We start from the raw sequence: 24262 nt of genomic DNA, 5'->3' as shown, positions 1-24262 counted from the left end.
CCATTATGAGGTCTTGTCCTTTCTTCTCAAAAACTGAACCTATGCACTTGGTATCAGAGTATTTTAAAATAGCAAAATGTTTGAGATTTAAGCACAGAAGTCTTCCAACTCTTTGTTACTAAGCACCCACTAACATTCTTTCAAGACATGCCTATTTAGCTGGTGTGCATTAATCTTCTGAAGGCCGTGGATGTGAACAGCCTATATCTGCACATTCCAGGGCAAAAGATGGACTCAAATCATTTGCACTTCATTAAGAAAAATGTAAGGGTTTTGGACAAACTGTTTCATGAAATTCATTATACTGTATTAGCTGTATATGTATCAAGAGGATTTATAATTTGTTGGTCCCAGTATTACCCCCTCTTAGCATTAATACCCTGCTCCTCCGGTAACAATCAGAATTCCAATTGGAAATTGTAGGGAAGTTTGCACAGACAGTAGATCTTAATGAACATACAAGAGGTCTAATGGATGATTTTGATTTAAGCTTGTGTGGTGATGGCTGGTATTTTAGTTTTAAGAAAAGAACAGCCGAATGCATTTTAAGAGTGATGCACAGTTGCTTATCAGATGATCACTGTTCTATTTTTTGTATACCTTTCCTCAGGAGTATTGAAGGGTAAAGCTTTACAAACGAATAAACTCTGTTTTGAGTTGCCCTGTTTGGTAAATTTTACAGTTACATCTACAAGATCAAGTAGATAAAAATTCTTCCTTAATCACACAAGATGTTAATTTGAGGAAATTACTTAAAAGAGCATTTTTAAAGTGACATTTTGCCTTTTACTGAGCAAATGAAATAGGGTGTGAACCATCCTAAGGATAAATGAATAGGCTTATCCCTACATTTTCCAAGTTCCTCTTGTGACTTTTTCTACTCCAATTCTATAAGACCTTTGACTATTTTTACTTACTTTTTTAATGGGTGCTCATGAACTATGTTTGTGTAATAAAGTTTAGGATGTTACAGGGATTGAGTAATTCCTTTTCTGCCTGAATTCACTGCTGACACTGATCATTTGTAAAATAGGCAAGAAACTACTGTGAAGCTTGGACAGCAAGAAAGAAATGTTGGTACATGACGTAAATGTAATAAATGTATGCCTCTGGCAATTTTCCTAAAATATAACGACCACAGCTCCACTGCAGATTATGTTGCTCCATGTGAATATGGAAATGATGTGTTCCATGTCATTTATACAGTAAGGCTTTCAGTAGTCCGACTAATCACTTTAGATATTTCAACATCCCACCCCGCTTATCTTGGAAGAAACTGCCTGATTGTCCCCAGGTTCAGTTCTGCTTACTTCACTCACATACGAGTTGGTGATGTTGGCTGCCGTGGAGAATCAGATTTATTTTCCATTTATTTAGAGCACAGAATATTCAATGATTTAATTATGGGTTTATGGTACTTCCATTATAGCTGATATTGTGGGTGTCCTGATATGAAACAGATATCATCAGAATAAACTACTGCTCTGAAATTTTTAATGCTCTTAGGTTGATGTCTTTGATGACATCCAAGTGTTGTATATTGAGGAGCAGCAGTTTAAGGACGAGAAAGAAAAGAATAACAAAAAGCTGGCAATTCTGTCTCAACTCGCTCCAGATAGTGAAGTAATCAGAAGTTAACCCATTTCCTGATGCATAGTCTTTTTATGGTAATAGAGGGCCATGACTCAATAATATTGGGACTAACAGGTATTATGAGAACACAGCCTATAAAAATGTCCAAGAGACCAAGTTAAAGAAAATACAACCTCATCTATACCATTTTCACATTTTCAAGAATATAAAATGAATCTATTCAATTGTGTCCAGAATTCTGCAGAGATAAAGCTGAGTAACAATGAATGCATTCAATGGCACTCATCCCATAAGACCCAGGAACACAAGAATCCACATAGAAATGTCTAGAGGATAGATGCACAGCCTCTGCAATATGGAAACGTTTGTACTTTTGTTACAGAACTGCAGACCTTGCCTAGATTCAGAATGGTGGATGTGTTAATATAGCACATGGATGAGATGTCAAGAGAGAAAACAGATAAGTCATAAGTGTTGATCAGTAATGCACTTATATTCATATTAACATATCAAACATGAGAACATGTTCTTTAACACATGAACTATTGTCCTTTGACATATACAGGTGAAAAAAGAAAACCTTGAACTGTAAATGTCCTCCATGTATCAAATTCTAAGTACAGAAAAGGCAAGGGCACAAATAATCTTGGAAATGTGCACCTAGAAAATGAAAACGTAAACAGTCTCCTTCTGCGAAGGGCTGAAGAATCTTGAAAAAGGTAATCATACACATCAACTAACTAATTATTTTGTGGACTTGCTCATCTTTCTTAATTCCAACTATGTTGTCTTGGGGGACGGTAAATAATGTGAGTAGCATCCTGTACATTACTCCTCCATGTAAATTCATACTTATCTCTCTAGGTAATCTGAAATCTATCTGCGTTCAAGTCCCATTGACATAAAACATGAGAAAGTGGTCCAGTACGCATACTTAAGTCACCCTTAAATCAGGTTGCTAAATGGTTTTGCAGCCTGTGGATCTATTTGGCAGGAAGAGTGGAGACTATGTTTGTCCCTCTGTATTGCTTGATATCTTTTAGTTAATGATGTGTCACACACTGTTGGCTTAAGTCCATTTTAGAAGCTTAGAGATTTGTTTAAGCAAAAGGGAAAGCCTAGTCCTAGTTCTTACCAAACATCTTGTCTCTGAATCCATAAATGGTAGAAAATATCTAGATATGTACAGAATTTCAGAATAGAATTAAGTAACTTCTACAAATATAAACATACAACTAGAACTTAACAGTCACATAACTCAAACATAACAAATTTGTCTCTAAACACCACTATTTAATCTACAAAATGTATAAAAAATAAAAATAAAAACAACAACACGCAAACAGAAAATGGTGACTATACAAACAGTGTGAACAGCAAAGGTTTCCTTACAAAGATCATTAGTCTTCTACCATAAAGTTCTCTTAATGGCCACAGTCTGCAATGATCTTTCGACCAAAGTGGTAGGAATAAGGAAAAATGTTCTTACAGGAATACTATGTTCTATGTGAAAATCAGAAATTACCTTGGAAAGAAAAGCAGGGTGAATCCCAAGATTGCAATTAAAAACAATTTCTCTGTGCAGAGCGCTTCAATTTCACTCACCTTCATTACTGAGATTAGAGCCCCTGGGAAGGCAACATTCCAAGAAGAATTTTGAAGATCAATCTTATACATAGTCTTATATTAGAGACCCATTCATGTGGAGAGAAAAATATATAATTGCCATTTAAGAGTGGGTTTTTGTAATGACAGGCTCACCTTTACTTGACCTTCTCCGGACGCTTTAACTGTGGGAAATCTTGAAAGAATATGTACCAGAAGGTGTCTTCCAATAAAGGGTCATTTCGCCCAAACGCACTTTCAGTGAAGTCGAACTGTGTGCATTATATTTCTTCTTAACGGCTGTCACCATAAGAGTCTGGAGCAGGCTTACCTTTATGAAATTTAGGAGAAGAATCAGCTGTTAACTACTTCTCTAGGCCTCTTTTAAGAGGTCTACCAGAGAAGATGCCCATTACTAGTCCTAGACGGCAAGGAACCAGAGTCACTATGGTACAGACTGCTGTTTGGTATAAATGGTCAAGACGATCACATAAGTGTGAACAGTAGGGACTGTCGCTAGAATGCTCAAACTCCTTACAACTCTATTCAACACACACTGTTAATCTTCCCTCTCACACTTAGAAACTCCCTTGGCTGGTCCTGATGAGGCACTTATGCCAAATCTTTTCTTAAGGTATAGCTCCCTGAGGTCTTTTATGAGTGGCCTACACATGATAAGTGCTTATCTGGAGGTGATAGTACTTCCTCTGCCAACACAATGAAGACAAATCTGTGGATCTGGTTGACCATCAAAAGCACAAACTGGAGTTGTAGGAGGCTATTCCACATAAACCGGTGAGGAAGGAATTACATGAGCCTGTCAATCCGCTTCCTCTTTAGATGCTGGAATGGTGAGACCCTCATCTGTAGCAGACAAAAAAAAAAAAAAACCTCTGGAGAATTAGGATGTTCTCTTCCTCATTCAGATCTTGTTAATTAATCCATGGTGAACGGACTCTAGTCAAAAAATGATGAAATTCAGTGTGATGGGGATCCCCTGAACAATGACGCGGCCCCTCTTTAGCCGTTGGCATAAAAACATGCTTTGTTATCAATGTTTTCTCACCAAATGGTTTGATGAAGATGTTTTGGATGCTAACAACTTCAAACACAAGCAGAAGCAACTTCACTAAACTGACTCTCCCATAGGAAATGGCAGTCATGGTTTCCTGGGAACGAGAGAGGGGATAAAAGGCTCCGCTCTTCTGCCCATTTCCCTCTTCACTCTGGGGGCTGCATCTCCCGTATTTTTCAGCCTCTCTATGAGATGTTTCAACATGTAAGAACACACGCTGGTGTGAAATGGCCATCTCACTTGGACAATTCGGCGCCATAGTCTGAAGCTTTATCAAACAGAACAGGTACAGTGCTTGAAAGGTAAAAAGATGAAACACCTTCACGAAGAATAAGGTAAAAGATCTTTTCTCAAAAGACAAACAGGGCAAAACTGTTAGGTGAAATCTAAAGACAGGTGTCTAGTGAAGTCAAAAGTCACAAATAATTGTATTTTCAGCCTAAATGAGCCTTTACAAAAAGTAAGCGATCTGGACCTTACTTGGAGGAAAAACACTGAGCTGCCAGTGGGTGTGATGAGACAGTGGAGTTTCAGAGATTCGTAGAGGGGCATGGGCAGTTTTCCCCTTTTGCCCACTGATCGCTTGAGTCACCATTTCCTTCTTTATTTAATTATTATTATTTTTTTTTTTTTTACTTTTACAGTGTTAAATAGAAGTGGTGTTTTCAATCAAGTGTACTGCTAAGTTTTAAATGTGGATGCCTGGTGTAACATAAAACAGGACCACTTAGGCATGTTTTGAAGTTATACATTTAGATTTAAAATGTATTATTTTAAACAAAAACAAATGTGTTCTGGGATCATACGTTGTGCATGTGGATGACCATATTTACCACAAGGACAAAAAGGATCAGCAAAAGGGAAGCACCAGTACGATGGATATCTTTTACTGTGATAGAAAAGGACTCAATAGATGAAAGACAAATCATTTTTAAGAAAGTGACAAAGCCTCTCACATCTAGAAGAGAACTTGCAAATGAAAAGAAGGTGGTCTGGGAAGCTACTCCAGCCTGCTGGAGAGACATCTGTTGGAATACAAAAGAAAGAATGCAAAGTAGAAAGATTTACCCAAGACTTGCAACATCACAGTCAGCCAAAAGAGAGACACAAAAATAATCAATCACCAACGCCACGTAAATTATTGCAATACATGTCTGATAGGTCATACCAAGAAGTCTTGCATATCATGCCATAAGTCAACTGGGAAAGCTGTCCAGCAGAACACAGGATGGTGCCAGACTATACAATGGTCTAAACCAATGCTTCCAAAACTTTATAGAACCACACCCAAATGTTTAGAGCAAAAAACCTTTTGTGACCCACTTAGCTTTATTGAACATGAGGATGGGGAGATTATTTTAACGTAATAACAATCATTGTTTGTAAATGTTACAACCCTGACAATGGCCCTTTGATATTTGACTGCAGCGGGAGTTATTAACATCACCATGCATTGGAGTCTGGACCTGGAACAATTTTCAAATATGGGGCATTGGCCTGTGGCATCCGCCCAATAAAATCACAAGGCTTCTGGAAAATTGTGTTTATATCAGTGATTTTAGAAAATTTGATAAACTCTTTCTGCTGCAGCATATGGAGTAAGTTCCCATTTCAATATGTTGTGCTGAAAAAAAAGTCCCAGTGGTTCATTTTGGAACATTTATATTATATGTGTCACTACATTATATCATATTGTATTATTTACAGCATAATCTGACCCATAACCCCTGCCTCCCAAGGCCAATATAGTTTTAATGGGAAGGGGGTCCTGGGGCCCAATGTTTTATTTGGGGAGGGGGACACAGGCCTCCCTCACAGTCATATAATGACCCTAGGGACCCTATCATCCCCTAGGGGCCGATGTGATATTTGGGGAGGGGGCATGGGGCCCCCTTCCACAAGCCATGTTACAGCCCGAGTACCCCATCCCTTGGGCCTTGATCTGCTCCCAGCCAGGTAGGAGTGGAAAGAAAAGCTGCGCCCAACTTGATTGAAGCAAATTGGTGAAGCCGGCTCCCACCGGCACCCAGAACAGGGGCAGGACCCGGAGTCAGCATGGACACAAGGGTGATGGGCCTCCCCTTGTGGTACCCAGTGCTGGGAATATTGTGTGTGCATGGGTGCAACCGGAGTACTCCACAAATAAAAATAAATAAAAAATGGACTGCTTAGGCCAGCACACAGGAAGGGTGCTAGCACGGGTGCCATTGGGGCTGTAGGGGCCATGGTCATCTCCCATGGTCTCCAAACTTTTGAAGTTGTTGGGTGCCCCAGGGAACCTAAGATTCATTATTATTTATAAAAAAAAAAAACATGTGAAATGAGCAGAGTAGCTGCTCATTTTACATTCACAGTTCCTGCGAAGGAGCTCTCCATAATGCCTTGCAAAGACTGTATATTTGCATAATTTCTATCCTACTTGTGCCCCTAGTAACGTTTTTTGTATATGCTGTAGGGGGCTGCAGTAGGTGCAGCAGCCCCTTTAGGAACATTTAAAAAAATAAAAATTGCATTAAGTTTCCTGGGTCATTGAATACAAAACCCCAGCGGGGCTTACCATGCTTTTTTAAAGCATTCCCAGCTGGAGCTGGAGTGTGGAGGGACCCCTTGTGGCTGGTTCTGTGGCTTCATTTTGTTGCCTAAATGTTGAAGAAATGCTTCAAGACATGTTTAGGGCTTTTTTGAATAAAAATGCTTTAGTCAAAATATTTAACAATATTTATTATTAATCATTGCAATTAGGAATACATTGCATTATAATTGAAGATAAATTACTGTGGTGATTTAGTAACAAAGACAATAGGTCTGGTTTATATATGCTGATTTGTTGACCCCCTAATAAAACTAAAAGGCCTGCCTTTTATATTATGGACTTCTAATCATTTGACAACGCCAGGAGGGCTGACCTTCTAAAAATAACAGTCTTTAGTACTGTTACTTTACACTAAAAAAAATTCAGAAAGTGACTAAAAAAAACAAGGGTTAAAGTTACATTATAACTATGTGAGAATGAAATTAGAACTTGCACCCTCCCCATGAACTGCTAATTACCTCATATATTACAACACTCGACATGTTCTATGACATCAATGACATCACTGATGACATCTGAAAATACATCATTTATGACGTCACTGTGCACGGCGAGGGAGTGAGTAAAGTAATGTATTTTATTGTAAGCACAGGAGATTGTGTGCTTTGTCTCAGAATCAAATGATGTTGAACAAACCTTGGGATTTGAAACTGAATCCCCAGATCCAAAGTCATCAGCTCTAGACATTGGGCCACATCCATATTTCTCAGTTTATATGTAAGAGACTTACACAAGTGTCATAGCTGTGTATGATCATGTATAGTGAGCACATTCTCTGGTATAGCTTAGTGAAGTAACAAAACAGAAGCAACAAATACTGGAACGTTCACCCAAAGTCTTGCTTGTGAATACTTGCAAGAACTGGTTTTAAAAGCAGTCTTAAGGACACTGTTCAGCACCTTTACACTGGTGCACAAGCAGGGCTAATAATCTTAAATATTACTTACACAAAAACCAGGACTTTTTCGACCTACCCAAAAGAAGAAAAAAAACACACACCTTGTGACTGACCAGTGGGTCCACATCCACAGTTTCGAAACACTGGTCTACACCCTGACTCCACCGCAATGACCTGCAACCATAAACAGTTTCAAGCCCACTAGAACAACTGGAAAAAGATGATCTTGATCACCTGAACATCTATGACTTTTAAAAAACAAAACAGTGAACTGAATGCATTTATAATCACATTCAAATGGAAGAGTAGTCTACACCCAAGCCAAATCTGGCAGATGAGAGAGCAAACTGATGTAGAGAAACATAGCCTATATAAGAGCAAACCTCGAATGCTATCAATACACAGACTAAGAGTGGCTTATTATGATATATAGACAAGAATGTCAGAAGTCATTTGCCTTCCTGAGCATCATGGCATTAAAAGTAGACACAACACAACTGCTGCAGCACAGTGAACACCTAACGGTCAATCCACTAAGACCCAGGGTCTTGAAAGAAACTAGCAAGATCGGACTGTAAAGGTGAAATGTGATCGATATGTCACAATATCCATTAGGTAGCATGAGCTACCATTCTTGCGAGTCATTGTATTTAGAAATAAACCAACCCTGAGAAGGAGAATAAAATACTTGCAGCCTCTCCAACACTCGCAGTATAGGTCTATTCAACAAATGAAGCTCCCATCCTCAATTATTACCCTACAGGAAGAATCAATCCTAAAATGAAGACTCAATCGCAACGTTCCAGAACTGTGAAGTATGTGACGAAGAAAGTGAGAATGCGCGTAAGCACCTAGTTCACAACAGACTCCTGCTGTGAACAACAAATGAAGGAATTGAAAGGAACATAAAAGCTGATTAATGTGCCTTGTGTGTCAGAACCAGCTTCTAAAAGAATAGCAGCTTCAGAAAAAAAACAACCTTACTGCTTAAACCTATTCCTAGCAGCCCAATTTTCCTACATGACCGCTGCTAAGGAGCAACCTAAAGTCAAAAAATAGAATTATCTTCACCAGGGACCAGAGTGATGAAGCATGCTTCAAGCATTACAACTTCATAACAGAAACTTATAGAGCAAAATGCCTGCTTCTCAGTTGACGGATGCAGCTGGCTTCTCACTTTTTACGTGTCCTCCAGACAGATGGTGCTTAAATGTGTATTACATTTTAGAGTGGAGTTGCCTCCTCCAGGCCATGAGTGCGCCATCAAGACGTAAGCATTACAATGGAAAAGATTGACTAAGTGCATTCTTTCAAGAGACTTCATTTAAAGCATCTGGACAGTAACCTCACATGGAACATTTCTCTTACCTGACATTTCCACTGCCAGAAAATGGATGCCAATGTGATGCGAAATAGTCTCTGGTCTCACTCTGAGAATATGAAAACAAAAGTTTTAGATAGTAAACTTAACATTTTTTATTCATTTAATTAGTGGGACATAAATAGGGCATTTGAGTAAATAGCCTCAAAACATACCGATTTAATCTTCATGTGAACAGCCACAGAAATATTGCTAGATCATCAAAACAAGTTTACAAGAAATGTTAGGATTGCAGATCAATAAACATGCAGGCATTTCAACAAAGCTCACTACCACAATAAAAATGCATATGAACAATGATGGCTGCACATTGTCATGAATTGAATGTGCATTAGGTCAAGCATGTTCATCCCAACGAAAAAAAAAAGCAATCCATTGCACAGATCAAAATCTGGTGGGCCTGAAACACAGGTTCAATAAGGACAGCAAATGACAGATTCTGTGTAAGTTCAAGCCCCAAGCCATGCTTTCAAGAAGTAATAAAAAGAAGGAAGAGCAGAAAACATCTCTGTAGTAGATTTAAATTTGGTCTTTTAATGAGAGAATAAAACAGACTCAAGTTTAGTCAGAGGAACACCAGCACCGTTTGGCGTGGTGGTTGCAGAACAGGAGTGCACCACAGAAGCTGGACGAGATATAGTCAAAAGAAGGAGACTGTTTACTTCAACCATAAGGGAGCCCAAAAAATTCTTATCGAGATTCCCTAGGCAACAATGTAGCGTTCAGCAACACTTTTCTGTAAACAGAAAATGACAATACCACAAATCGGGCTGCTGTGTTAATCTTATCCATGGCAGGTGAAAATGATTTCTTCAGTACTTTTGAAAAGAGAGGTCCAAGGACCTCAGTCAGGGAGGAGCTATTCAAAGACAAACTGCTGCTCGAGTTCGGATTGTGGCAGCAAACAAAATCTCTCCAATGGGATGAAAAATTATGATTCGCCAGCCCACTTCTCCCACAACTTCCAAAAAACTTGTGAAAGAAAAGTTGTCAAACATTCCTCCTTTGTCACAAACACAGAGTAAATAAAAAAAAAGGAATTACAAACTGTCCCGTTGTGGGCAAATCCTTCACATAGAAAATAAGCAAATTAAATAAATCAAGGTCCTCTTTTGTCACCTTCTCATTTAACAAGATAAGCAGCAGTTTAGATAAGTGAATGGTAACCCAGAATCCTGTAAGTTCCTACAGGCAGTCTCTAGGAAAATTCTGAGAAGGACAGCACTACTGATGGAAAAAGGTTCAAAAGTAAGCTAAAAAGAAAAGAGCATGGATTAGGCCCAAAATACAGATAGGACACAGGTGCACTCCATATGCCTAACCCCAAGACTTTCTCAGGCAAAACCAGACACTTTTGGGAGACAGCAGCCTCACTCAACAAATGACACCCAGGGACTATTTACCTAGACATTTGGCAGCAACATCAGGGACAGATTAGGGCGGTTAGGTGACTGAACTTGCTGTGGCTCGACCTTCTCACCTATGTTCCGAAGCACAAGATCTACAGAACTGATTGCGTAGACTACATGGGAGGATCTAGAAAATTAATTCCTCCAGGAGCTCTGTTACAAAAGAAAGGCTCAGTGCAAGAATGGTGTGTTGTTACAAATGACCAGATGAAGACAGCTTTAGGGTGAATTAAAAGAAACAAGCATGAGACTTCTGACCAGTGAGAAAACACCCCAATACATGAGTTTCCAATGCAACATTACTTAAACAACATACTTACAGCCACTCTTCCATGGCTATACAAAGGGACAGAACAAGAAAACAGGCAAGGTCTGTCCCACGACACAGAAAGGTGAACACACATTGTACTCAAGAGGCATGGGAAGGTCCTCTGGTAGACGGGAATCTCTATAATTCCCACAGTGTGACAAAGTGGTCAGCTGTGATCAATGGAGTGAGGCAGAGGAATTTTGTTACTTTAGTGACTTCTCATTGTCCGCTTCCTCAGAATGGCTACTGTCAAATATTGGGTAAAGTGGCGTGCGCACATATGTAAATTCCACAATAATCTAAAAAAGGGTTTCCATATTAAACCTGTGATCAAAATATTGCATGTATACAGTTTTTGCACTGAAATGTACACATGAACCTCACATCCTATGTACACCTACTAAATCATCACTAGGTGCTTTAAGAATGGTATTTACCATAAACCTTTCCATGGGCTATGAAATAAGACCCAGGGGTTCGGCTAAATGCTCAGTTACCTCCTGGTTAAAATACAAAAATAAAAAGAAGGACAAGCAATATCAGAGACCAACAAAACTAGTAAACCAAACCAGGCTCAATTAGGACTTATACAATGTATGCTATTAGAATTGGCAAGAAGAAAAACACAAAAACATGGTAAATGCAAATAATATTCCAATTGTGTATTAAAAGCAAATTATATCTGAAATGGAGTCACACACAAATACAATACCAAAGTAGGTCAATTAGGGTGTCCTCAAGAATGCCTACTCAATCCATAGTTATGTTTAACCAGCTAAACTAAAGAAAATAAACAGCTTAACAAATTAATTAACTAGTTAATGTTGCTAGCAAAAAAAGGAGGGTTGATATGATGTGAAAATACCACAGTGGCTGTCAACCTAACTTCGAAATTAATTTATATACAACCATGTGGTAGATTTGTCAGCTGAAGACCACTGCAGAGACAGACACACACACAAACAAGTGAGGTTAGCTGATTAGGTTTCTAACACCTAAACATATCCAGAAGTAAATCATCAGCAGATGATGACTGAGACACACTCTAGAAACTTCTTCGTAGAGTATGACAAGAAAGAAACATCACAAAAGAGATTTATAATTAATTCTGACTTATAGGTTTGTGGAATTTAGTCATTTTCTTCCTCAAATTTCTCGTCTCTGTACCCTCTACCTTACTTTTCACATTCTTATTGATATTTCTGCCACTATCATAGCCACCACATTCTTCTGGGAATTCTTTCCTATTTTGGAATATGTGCTACCTTCCACTTTCCTTTTGCTGTTTCATAAGTAAGGTTTCCACCTTCTACCAAAAGTTCCAGCTGTTCTGAACTCTCCGAAACAGAACGTGGTAACAGTCCAAATTCAAGCCAAGTTCATGTTGTTTCAGTAGAGAGGTATTTAAGGACACAGTTCAAGGTAGGGTGACCTCTAGCACGGCATCGAGGCTAGTATCTCTTTACAATTAAGTCTATGACTCTAAACACCTTTTAACAGTTGTAAAAATCAACTGCAACTTAAAAAGACAGCTTGGTTTAAATACGAGGGATGCAGTCTTCTTTCAAAGATAAAATGGCCTCTTCTGCACACCATGTTAGGTCTCAGCGACTGTTTAAAAGGACTCCTACAGCTTTCATTATTAGTCAATCAATAAATCAATCAAGGATTTATAGAGCGCACTAATCACCCGTTAGGGTCTCAAGGCGCGGGGGGGCCTACTGGTCGTAGAGCCATGTCTTGAGGCGTTTCCTGAATGTCAAGAGGTCTAGGGTCTGGCGAAGGTGGAGCGGTAGGGAGTTCCAGGTCTTGGCGGCTAGGTGAGAGAAGGATCTTCCTCCGGCGGTGGTGCGGCGGATGGAGGCGAGGGCGAGGCTGGCGGAGCGAAGATTGCGGGTGGGGATGTGGAAGGTGAGTCTGTCGTTGAGGTAGGCTGGGCCTGTGTTGTGGAGGGCCTTGTGTGCGCGGATGAGGAGTTTGTAGGTGATCCTCTTTGACACTGGTAGCCAGTGAAGGTCTGTGAGGTGGGGGGAAATGTGGTCACGGCGTGGGAGGTCCAGAATGAGCCGGGCGGATGTGTTCTGGCTTCTTTGCAGTTTTGTTAGGGGTTTGGTTGTTATTCCTGCATATAGGGCGCTTCCGTAGTCCAATCGGCTGCTGACCAGGGTGTGGGTGACAGTTTTCCTGGTTTCGACAGGAATCGACTTGAAGATTTTGCGGAGCATGCGGAGAGTGTTGTAGCAGGAAGAGGAGATGGCATTGACCTGCTGAGTCATGCTGAGTGTGAAGTCCAAGATGAAGCCTAGGTTGCGTGCGTGGGTGGTGGGTGAGGGCGCTGTTCCTACGGAGGTGGGCCACCAGGAGTCCTTCCAAGTTGAGGGGTTGGTGCCAAAGATGAGGATTTCTGTCTTGTCTGTGTTTAACTTGAGGTGGCTTGATTCCATCCAGCTGGTGATGGCGTGAAGTCCATTGTGGAGGTTGTTCTTTGCAGTTGTAGGGTCTTTCGTGAGGGAGAGGATGAGCTGAGTGTCGTCTGCGTAGGAAACTATGTGGATGTGGTGGGTTCATGCGATGTTGGCGAGGGGGTCATGTAAACGTTGAAGAGCGTGGGGCTGAGCTAAGATCCTTGGGGAACTCCAGATGATTCTGGAAGCTTCTGACAGGAACGGTGGGAGGTGGACTCTCTAGGTTCTGCCTGAGAGAAATGACGAGATCCAGTCGAGTGCCTTGTCGCGGATTCCAGCGTTGGAATGGTCTGTGGCAGCAATGAGTGCAGTCTCAGTGCTGTGGTTTCTGCGGAATCCGGATTGGGAGGTGTCGAGTACCTTGCTGTCTTCCAGGAACCTGGATAGTTGGCTGTTTACAATTTTTTCGATGACCTTGGCTGGGAAGGGGAGGAGGGAGATCGGCCGGTAGTTCTTAGTGCACAATAATGTGTAACAACTATAACATGAAGAGGGCCATTGCTTTCAAGAAGAGTCATTCAAATTCTGGATCAGCCCACAAAAAATGGTGCAATGAGACAATCCCCTTTCACCATCGGCCAGTTGGAAGTTTAAGTCATTTTGGATCAGCCAATATAAAAGTCATTCTGTGGTTGGGTAGTCAGCTTTTCTCCGGTACATCTGATTGTGCATTAGAAAGTGGCAAGAAAGACAAAGGAAAAATGTTTCTCCTCCAGCAACCACCACAGCACACTATATACCACCCCACCAAGAGCTGTTGTATCAGTGCAAGAAATGAAGCTAATACAATAGCAAGCCCGTCACACATATGCAGCAGTGAACAAAAAATAAACTAGACTTCAAAACCACCACTAGCCGGATGGTTTAAGTCCAAACTAGGATGGCCATCATTATCTCATGAAACTATTGCAACTCCCTTGCCTACAAGGTCCAAACCCTGTCTTCCCCAGTTGCAAGTGTTTGTATGATAGTATGTACACTTTTGAGTGCCGGCTCAAGTAACATTTAGCTTTCTTTCCCTCATACTGCCAGTTTCCTGTCACTTTTTTTTTTTTTTTTATTTGGTTAGTTTTTGGCTTATGCCCCAGAAAAATATAATCACATTTAAAGATTACTACTGAACAGCTTTGTTAAGTGGAGTGTTTTCCCTCCTTTGTTTTAGCTGGGAAGGCTTGAGGCTTGCTCGTCTTCATATACAAGTTCTTAAAGCAGAGGAGGCTGGCCAGTATACCCTCTTGGCACGGCATACAGTCTCCAGCTAACGCTTCCAATGGCATTGATGTGAGTTGCGCTTAGGGTCTGTTGGGTCTCTGGGTTATATGAAGTCAGAGTTTCACAGGTAAAGGCAGTAAAGTAATGTCCATGCAAACTGTCTGCAGGCTTGCCGTTGCAGCCTGTGTGAAAAGGTGCATACACACCTTTCACTACAGGTAACTGCACCAGGTGACTGTAAGTCACCCCTGTGGTAGGCCCTCCTAGCCCAGAGGGCAGGGTGCAGGCACCTGTGTGTGTGGGCAACCCCTACAAACTCCAGCTCCTTTAAATTGGACTTTGTAAATGCAGGGAAGCCATTTTACCTGTGTACTGGATACAGGACACAACCTGTGTCCAGCTACATAATGGTAACTCCGAACCTCTGTATGTTTGGTATCAAACATGTCGGAATCATACCCCAATACTGTTGCCAGTATTGGCTATATGATTCCAGGCACTCTGGGGGCTCGTTAGAGGACCCCCAGCTTTGCTCCTAGCAGCCATCTGGGGGGTTTCTGGGCAGCCCAATCTGCTGCCACCCCTCAGACAGCTTTCTGCCCTCCTGCTGCTTTAACAGCTCAAGCCCAGGAAGGCAGAACAAAGGATTTCCTTTGAGAGAGGGGTAAATACCATCTCCCTTTGGAAATAGGTTTTACATGGCTTGGGAAGGGTAGCCTCCCCAAGTCACTGGCATGCTTTGAAGGGCACATTTGGTGACATCCATGCATAAACCAGTCTACACTGGTTCAGGGACTCCCAGTCCCCGCTCTGGCGCGAAACTGGACAATGAAAAGGGGAGTGACTACACCCATGTCCATCAACACCCCAGGGGTGGTGCTCAGAGCTCCTCCAGAGGGTCCCTGGGTTCTGCCATCTTGAATCCAAGGTTGGCAGGGACCTCTGGGAGTATCTGAGTGGCCAGGCCAGGCAAGTGACGTCAGAGTCCCCTCCTGATAGGTGTTCACCTGGCTAGGTGGCCAACCCGCCTTTCAGGGCTTTTTAGGGTCTATCTCTTGAGTGGGTCCTCAGATTTGGCTTGCTGCAGGACTCCTCGGCAACCTTACTTCGACTTCTAGCCACTGGAACTGCAACTGGACCCTCCAGGAACTGACAATCTGCATCCACGAAGAAGACTCTTTTTGCAACATTGTTTCCATGGCGCCTTCAAGCTTCTGCAACATTTCTCTGGCTGTGCATCTGAGGGCAGCAAGTCTTTAGTCGACACGAGAAGGATGAAGGAGTCTTCCTTGGAGTGACGGAGTCACTTTGGGACCGTCTTGAGTCCTCTGTAGTCAACACAGAATCTCGTTTCTCTTTTCCCATTCTGAGAATGAGGTTTTGGGACCAGGACCCATTGGCTAGCCCCAGGGCTATCCGAGTGCTTTATGACTCCCAGGTCCAGCATCTTTTGCACTTCTGCTTTGATGCAGTCTCTAACATGGTCAGGTTGCCAGTAGATTTAGCTTTTTGTGGGCAAACTGTCCCCTGTATCAATGGTGTGTTCACACCATGTTGCCTGACCAAGTGTTAGAGAAAACAGTTCAGAGAACTGTCCTAGGAGGTTTCTGCAGTCTTCTTTCTGAGATTCAGAAAGACGGTCTGCCAGGATTATACCATCAACTGAGTCATCACCTGCAGGTGGTGAAGAGGTCAGAGAGAGGGTCACTTTCTTCCTCTTGTCCCTCATCAGTGGCCATGTGCAAGGTCATGTAAGCCCTGTCATAGTAGGGCTTCAGGCGGTTCACATGTAACCCCTGGGTTTCTTGGAGTGCCTAGGTCCACCCACTAGGTGACCTCACCCTTTTTCTTCACTATGGTGTAGGGACCACTCCACCTGTCTTGGAGTGCTCTGGGAGCCACAGGCTCCAGGACCCACACTTTCTGCCCTGGCTGGTAAACAGTCAGAATAGTCTACTGGTCATGCCACTGCTTCTGCAGTTCTTGGCTGGCCTGAAGGTTTTTAGTGGCCTTTTTCATGTTCTCAGCCATCCTAGATCTGAGGCCAAGTACATAGTCCACTATGTCCTGTTTGGGGGGGCTTTGGGGAGGGCTTGAGAGGTTGCTCCCAGCCCTCCCTTACAAGAACAAGAGGACCCCTAACAGGTTGTCCAAACAGAAGTTCAAAGGGGCTGTAGCCCACTCCCTTCTGAGGAACCTCCCTGTAGGCAAGAAGGAGGCATGGCAATAAGACATCCAATCTCCTTCTGAGCTTTTCAGAGAGTCCCATGATCATGCCCTTGAGTCTTATTAAACTTTCTACCAAACCATTGGCTTGAAGGTAGTAGGGGGTGGTGAACGTGTAAGTTACACCACATTCCTTCCACATTGCCTTAAGGTATGCAGGCATAAAGTTGGTACCTCTGTCGGATACCACCTCTTTAGGAAAGCCCACTCTTGAGAACATTCTCAGGAGGGCTTTTGCCACTGCAGAACCCGTTGTGGTCCTTAGAAGAATAGCTTCTGGGTACCAGGTGGCATGGTCCACCACCACCAGTATGAACCTGTTCCCAGAGGCTGTGGGCGGGTCTAAGGGGCCAACAATATACACTCCAACCCTCTCAAAGGGAATCCCAACCACAGGCAGTAGAACTAAGGGGACATTTGGGGTGCCACCTGTCTTACCACTGACTTGACAGGTGACACAGGTGCGACAAAATTCCTTAGTATCTACAGACATGTGGGGCCAATGAAAGTGAGGGACAAGGCTGTCTCAAGTCTTGCTTTGCCCCAAGTGACCTGTCAGGGGAATGTCATGTGCCAGAGTCAACACAAATTCTCTATATTGCAGAGGTACTACCAATTTCCTGGTGGCACCAGGTGTGGGTTTCCTTGGCTCTGACTATAAGAGGTTGTCTTCCCAGTAAACCTTGTCGGTGTCACTGACATCCCCTGCTTCTTGGAGGACAGCTTGCTGCCTCAACCCTTCCAATGTGGGACAGGCTTTCGGAGCCATGACGAATTCCTCCCTAGCAGGCCCCCCTGCACCTAGGAGCTCAGCTGTGTCAGCCTTCAGCTCCTCAGGTGTAGGTTCTGCCAAGGGAGCAGATTCTTCCTCCTCAAAAGGGGAAATCTTTACTAGAGGGTGGGGTAGGAGACAACTTTTTGCCCTTCCTACCCTTGGGGTTTGCAAGGTCTTGGGTCACTGTTCCAGGCTCCAAGCTTCCTTGCTCTTTTTGCTTCTTGGCCTGTGCCCTAGTCAAAGCAAAAGAATGCCCTGGGATGCCTAACATTGCTGCATGGGCCTCAAATTCGACTTCAGCCCAAGCTGAAGTCTCCAAGTTGTTACCTAGTAGATGCTCTACAGGTAGGTTTGAGGACACAACAACTTTCTTCGGATGAGTAAAGTGCTTCCCCCTCTACCCCCCACACCCCACCCACCCCCCGCAGCTGAAATCAACAACTGCCATGAAGAGGCACACAGTCTTGTTGTGGGCGTCAGTCACTTGGTACTGATGATCAAGTAGGTACTACTCAGGGGACACCAGTTTTCAGTCACCATAGTGACACTGGCACCTGTGTCCCTGTAGGCCTCTGGCTGAACACCATTTATCAAGGGCTGCTGCCTGTACTTATCCATATTAAGGGGACAGGCAGCAAGGGTGGCAAGATCAATGCCCTCATCAGAGGCTAAAACAGCTTCTGTTGTTTCTCTGACTAAACCAGTCCCCCCACTACACTTCGTATAGAGAGCCCAGCTACAGCCTGGGATTGGCTATTGCTACCTGACCCACTGCTACCGCTGTTACTAGGGGTATTAGTGGTAGAGGTGGAGGTTGTAGTGGTTGGAGGCTTGGTGCTTTTCTTGGGGCAGGAGCTGTCTCCTGGCCTTTGTTTTACACATATAGCACCAAGGCTTTTTTCTAATATGAGAGGAAGAGGAAGAGCTTTTAGACCCACCCCCAGAGGACTTTTGTGGGCCTGATGAAGACTCCTTGATTATATCTTTGTCCCCACCCTTGTCCTGGGACTTACCTGCTTTTTTTTTTTGCTGTCACCCCCGTGTATGAGCTTTTCTGCACACCCTAGTTCTGACCCATTTATCTGCCTTCTTTCCCAATTCTTGGGGAGAGGTCAGATCTGAGTCAATCAAGTATTAGTGCAACAAGTCAGACACACAGTTGTTCAAAATATGCTCTCTCAGGATTAGATTGTATACGCCCCCACAATCACTGACTGCTGCCATGTAACCAGCCTTCCAAAGCTTCTAACAGAGCAGTCCACAAAATCAACCCAATCCTGGGAGGCCTCTTTTCTCTGAACTTGATCCTATATTGTTCAGTGGTGAGACCAAATCCATCTAGAAGTGCCGATTTCAGAATACCATAGTTGTCAGCATCCTCTTCTCTGAGGGTTAGAAGTCTATTCTCCCCCCCCCCCCCCTTGTCAGAAAAGGAGAGCCAGAGGATAGAAGCCCACAGTCTGAGGGATCCTTTATACCTTACAGACCCTCTCCAGAGCAGTGAACCATGTGTAAATGTCACCCCACCACCTTGTAGTGGGAACAATTTTGTTGAGGTTTCTGGAGTCAAAAGAGTCCTTCCTGACCTTAGGCTCCCTGAAACCAAAGTTGCTGCTGCCACCATGGGGTGCTAACCCCAACCCATGCCTCTCTCTCTCTCTCTCTCTCTCTCTCTCTCTCTCCACCCCCCAGGCCTCCCTATCTAGGGCTAGCTGTTGCTGCCTTAGTTTGGCCTCCTCCAGTCTCAGTTGCCCGAGTTCCCCATCTCTGGAATCTTCCCCTGGAGTTGAACAGTGGGTCCCCTCAGATACTGAAGAGATGTGAGAATGGGCAGATGAGTGTCTATTTCTACCCTTGAACACCCTCTCAACCAGCCCTCTTGGGACAGGGTAGACCTACTAGTGTGACCTCCCTTTACACTGCTAACAGTGCTCCTAACAGGAATAAGGGTGTACCTACAGTCTCTGATCCTCCCTAGGTTCTTCCTGACCTACCTTGGTAGCTAATGAAAATGTCACTTACCCAGTGTACATCTGTTCGTGGCATCAGTCGCAGTAGATTCGCATGTTCTGCAATAGCTCGCCATCTGGTGTTGGGCCGGAGTGTTACAAGTTGTTTTTCTTCGAAGAAGTCTTTCGAGTCACGGGACCGAGTGACTCCTCCTTTTGTCTCCATTGCGCATGGGCGTCGACTCCATCTTCGATTGTTTTTCCCCGCAGAGGGTGAGGTAGGAGTTGAATTGTAGTAATAGTGCCCATGCAATGGAGTGACTAAGTATGCACCTATTTAAGGTTGAGATGATACATATATAAATAATTGAAGGTAACTTCCAAACTGCTACAGGCTCCCGGGGAGGCGGGTGGGCACATGCGAATCTACTGCGACTGATGCCACGAACAGATGTACACTGGGTAAGTGACATTTTCAGTTCGATGGCATCTGTCGCTGTAGATACGCATGTTCTGCATAGACTAGTAAGCAGTTATTTCCCCAAAAGCGGTGGATCAGCCTGTAGGAGTGGAAGTAGTCTGAAATAATGTTCTTAATACAGCTTGACCTACTGTGGCTTGTTGTGCGGATAACACGTCTACACAGTAGTGCTTGGTGAATGTGTGAGGCGTAGACCATGTGGCTGCCTTACATATTTCTTGCATTGGGATGTTTCCTAGAAAGGCCATGGTAGCACCTTTCTTTCTGGTTGAGTGTGCCCTTGGTGTAATGGGCAGCTGTCGTTTAGCTTTAAGGTAGCAGATTTGGATGCATTTAACTATCCATCTGGCTATACCCTGTTTTGAAATTGGGTTTCCTGCATGAGGTTTTTGAAATGCAATAAAGAGTTGTTTAGTCTTTCTGATGTTTTTTGTTCTGTCAATGTAATACATCAATGCTCTTTTGACATCTAATGTATGTAGCGCCCTTTCAGCTACGGTATCTGGCTGTGGAAAGAACACTGGAAGTTCCACTGTTTGATTTAGATGGAACGGTGAAATAACCTTTGGCAAAAATTTAGGATTGGTCCTTAAGACGACTTTATTTTTGTGTAGTTGTATAAAAGGTTCCTGTATTGTAAACGCCTGAATCTCGCTTACTCTTCTTAGGGAAGTAATGGCGATGAGAAATGCCACCTTCCAGGTTAGGAACTGTATGTCGCAGGAGTGCATGGGTTCAAAAGGTGGACCCATAAGTCTAGTTAGGACAACATTTAAGTTCCATGAAGGAACAGGTAGTGTTCTTGGTGGTATAATTCTCCTAAGGCCCTCCATGAATGCTTTAATGACTGGTATCTTATATAGGGAAGTTGAATAGGTAGTCTGCAGGTATGCAGAAATTGCTGCAAGGTGTATTTTAATGGAAGAGAAAGCTAGGTTAGATTTTTGTAAGTGAAGCAAGTAACCCACTACATGTTCTGGAGTTGTGTGTAATGGTTGTATTTGATTAATATGGCAGTAGCAAACAAACCTCTTCCATTTACTTGCATAACAGTGCCTGGTGGATGGCCTTCTGGCCTGTTTTATGACTTCCATACATTCTTGGGTAAGTTGTAAGTGCCCGAATTCTAGGATTTCAGGAGCCAGATTGCTAGATTCAGCGATGCTGGATCTGGGTGTCTGATCTTTTGGTTGTGCTGTGTCAACAGATCTGGCCTGTTGGGCAATTTGATGCAGGGTACCACTGATAGGTCTAGCAGCGTTGTGTACCAGGGTTGCCTTGCCCAAGTTGGTGCTATCAATATGAGTTTGAGTTTGCTTTGACTGAGTTTGTTTACCAGGTAAGGAAGGAGAGGGAGAGGAGGAAAAGCGTAAGCAAATATCCCTGACCAGTTCATCCATAGGGCATTGCCTTGGGATTGTTTGTGTGGGTATCTGGATGCGAAGTTTTGGCATTTTGCGTTCTCCCTTGTCGCAAACAAGTCTATTTGAGGTGTTCCCCAGAGTTTGAAATAAGTGTTCAGAATTTGGGGGTGAATTTCCCATTCGTGGACCTGTTGATGATCTCGAGAGAGATTGTCTGCGAGTTGATTTTGGATCCCTGGTATAAACTGTGCTATTAGGCGAATTTGGTTGTGAATTGCCCAATGCCAAATTTTTTGTGCTAGCAGGCTTAACTGCGTGGAGTGCGTCCCCCCCTGCTTGTTTAGATAATACATTGTTGTCATGTTGTCTGTTTTGACGAGAATGTATTTGTGAACTATTATTGGTTGGAAGGCTTTTAGTGCTTGAAAAACTGCTAGAAGTTCTAGGTGATTGATATGCAGTTTTGTTTGATGTACGTTCCATTGTCCTTGTATGCTGTGTTGATCGAGGTGTGCTCCCCACCCTGTCATGGAAGCATCTGTTGTTATTACGTATTGTGGCACTGGGTCTTGGAAAGGCCGCCCCTTGTTTAAATTTATGTTGTTCCACCACAGAAGCGAGAGGTAAGTTTGGCGGTCTATTAACACCAGATCTAGAAGGTGACCCTGTGCTTGAGACCACTGTGATGCTAGGCATTGTTGTAAGGGCCTCATGTGCAGTCTTGCGTTTGGGACAATGGCTATGCATGAAGACATCATGCCTAGGAGTTGTAATACCATCTTTGCTTGTATCTTTTGTGTTGGATACATGCGTTGTATGATGGTGTTGAAATTTAGAATTCTTTGTGGACTTGGAGTGGCTACTCCCTTTGATGTGTCTATTATGGCTCCTAGGTATTGTTGTACCTTGCGCGGTAGAATGTTGGATTTTGTAAAGTTGACGGTGAACCCGAGTTTGAAGAGGGTTTGTATGATCTGATTTGTGTGATTTGAGCACTGTATGAACGAATGGGCCTTGATTAGCCAGTCGTCCAAATATGGGAACACATGTATTTGCTGCCTTCTTATGTGTGCAGCGACTACCGCTAAACATTTGGTAAAGACTCTTGGTGCGGTTGTTAATCCGAAAGGCAGTACCTTGAATTGGTAATGTATTCCTTTGAATACAAACCTTAGGTATTTCCTGTGCGATGGGTGTATTGGTATATGGAAATAAGCATCCTTGAGGTCTAAAGTTGCCATGTAGTCGTGTAGTTTTAGCAATGGCAATACTTCTTGTAGTGTGACCATGTGGAAGTGGTCTGATTTGACGAAAGTGTTCACTACTCTGAGGTCTAGGATTGGTCTCAGTGTTTTGTCCTTCTTTGGTATCAGAAAGTACAGTGAGTAAACTCCTGTGTTTATTTGTGTGTTTGGCACTAATTCGATTGCATTCTTTTGCAATAGTGCCTGCACTTCTATCTCCAGGAGATTGGAATGGTGTGTTGTTAGATTTTGTGCTTTTGGTGGTATGTTTGGAGGGAATTGTAGAAATTCTATGCAATAACCATGTCGGATAATTGCTAGAACCCAAGTGTCTGTAGTGATTTTCTCCCATGCTTTGTAATAATGACCTATTCTTCCCCCCACTGGTGTTGTGTGGAGGGGGTGAGTGACATGTGAGTCACTGTTTAGTAATAGGGGTTTTGGGGCTTTGAAATCTCCCTCTATTTCTAGGGAATTGCCCTCCTCTATATTGTCCCCGAAAACCTCCTCTATACTGTCCCTGGTAACTGGACGGTGTGGCTTGTGAGGTGCTGGCTTGTGTGCTTTGACCCCGAAACCCCCCTCGAAAGGGCGTTTTACGGAATGTGCTGTAATTCCCTCTGCTCTGCGGGGAGTAGAGTGCGCCCATGGCTTTGGCAGTGTCTGTATCTTTTTTGAGTTTCTCAATCGCTGTGTCCACTTCTGGACCGAACAGTTCTTTTTCATTAAAAGGCATATTGAGAACTGCTTGTTGAATCTCTGGTTTAAATCCAGACGTTCGGAGCCATGCATGCCTTCTGATAGTTACAGATGTATTAATTGTCCGTGCAGCTGTATCTGCAGCGTCCATGGAGGAGCGTATCTGGTTGTTGGAGATGGTCTGTCCCTCTTCAACCACTTGTTTTGCCCTATTTTGTAATTCCTTGGGCAGATGTTCAATGAGATGTTTCATCTCGTCCCAGTGGGCTCTGTCATAGCGCGCAAGTAGTGCCTGGGTGTTCGCGATGCGCCACTGGTTTGCAGCTTGTGCTGCGACTCTTTTACCAGCTGCATCGAACTTGCGGCTTTCTTTATCTGGGGGTGGTGCATCTCCAGATGTGTGAGAGTTGGCCCTTTTCCTAGCTGCTCCTACAACGACAGAGTCTGGTGGCAGCTGTGTAGTGATGAAAACCGGGTCCGTAGGAGGCGGCTTATACTTCTTTTCCACCCTTGGTGTGATTGCCCTACTTTTGACCGGCTCCTTAAAGATGTCTTTTGCGTGCCGGAGCATACCAGGGAGCATAGGCAGGCTTTGGTATGAGCTGTGGGTGGAGGAGAGTGTGTTGAATAAGAAATCATCCTCGACCTGTTCTGAGTGGAGGCTTACGTGGTGAAATTGTGCTGCTCTAGCCACCACTTGAGAGTACGCGGTGCTGTCTTCTGGTGGAGATGGCTTTGTAGGGTATGCCTCCGGACTGTTATCTGACACTGGGGCGTCATATAGGTCCCATGCGTCCTGATCTTGGTCACCCTGGCTCATGGTGGTGTGAGCTGGGGAGTGTGATGGAGTTTGTGCTGGTGAAACGTTAATCACGGGCGGAGGAGAGGGTGGTGGTGTAACTCTTTTCACCACTTTTGGTTGTGGTGTTTGTTCCGTCTGGAACTCCAACCTTCTTTTTCTCCTAATGGGGGGAAGGGTGCTT

The 24262-nt window shown here is 43.4% G+C and overlaps 1 protein-coding gene across 1 annotated transcript in view; it reads right to left on the bottom strand.

Moving 5' to 3' along the window:
- The window catches only part of MAP4K5 (mitogen-activated protein kinase kinase kinase kinase 5), a 604667-nt gene that overhangs the window by 312041 nt on the left and 268364 nt on the right, over positions 1-24262 (bottom strand). Inside the window, exon 15 of the mRNA XM_069208688.1 lies at positions 9133-9194. Within this exon, the coding sequence (XP_069064789.1) occupies positions 9133-9194 (62 nt within the window). The remainder of the gene's footprint in view (positions 1-9132; positions 9195-24262) is intronic.

Source organism: Pleurodeles waltl, chromosome 9 (genome assembly GCF_031143425.1).
Source record: "Pleurodeles waltl isolate 20211129_DDA chromosome 9, aPleWal1.hap1.20221129, whole genome shotgun sequence".
Taxonomy (NCBI): Eukaryota; Metazoa; Chordata; class Amphibia; order Caudata; family Salamandridae; genus Pleurodeles; species Pleurodeles waltl.
The sequence above is the reverse complement of the archived record's forward strand: the minus strand, read 5'-3'. Positions and strand labels throughout refer to the sequence as shown.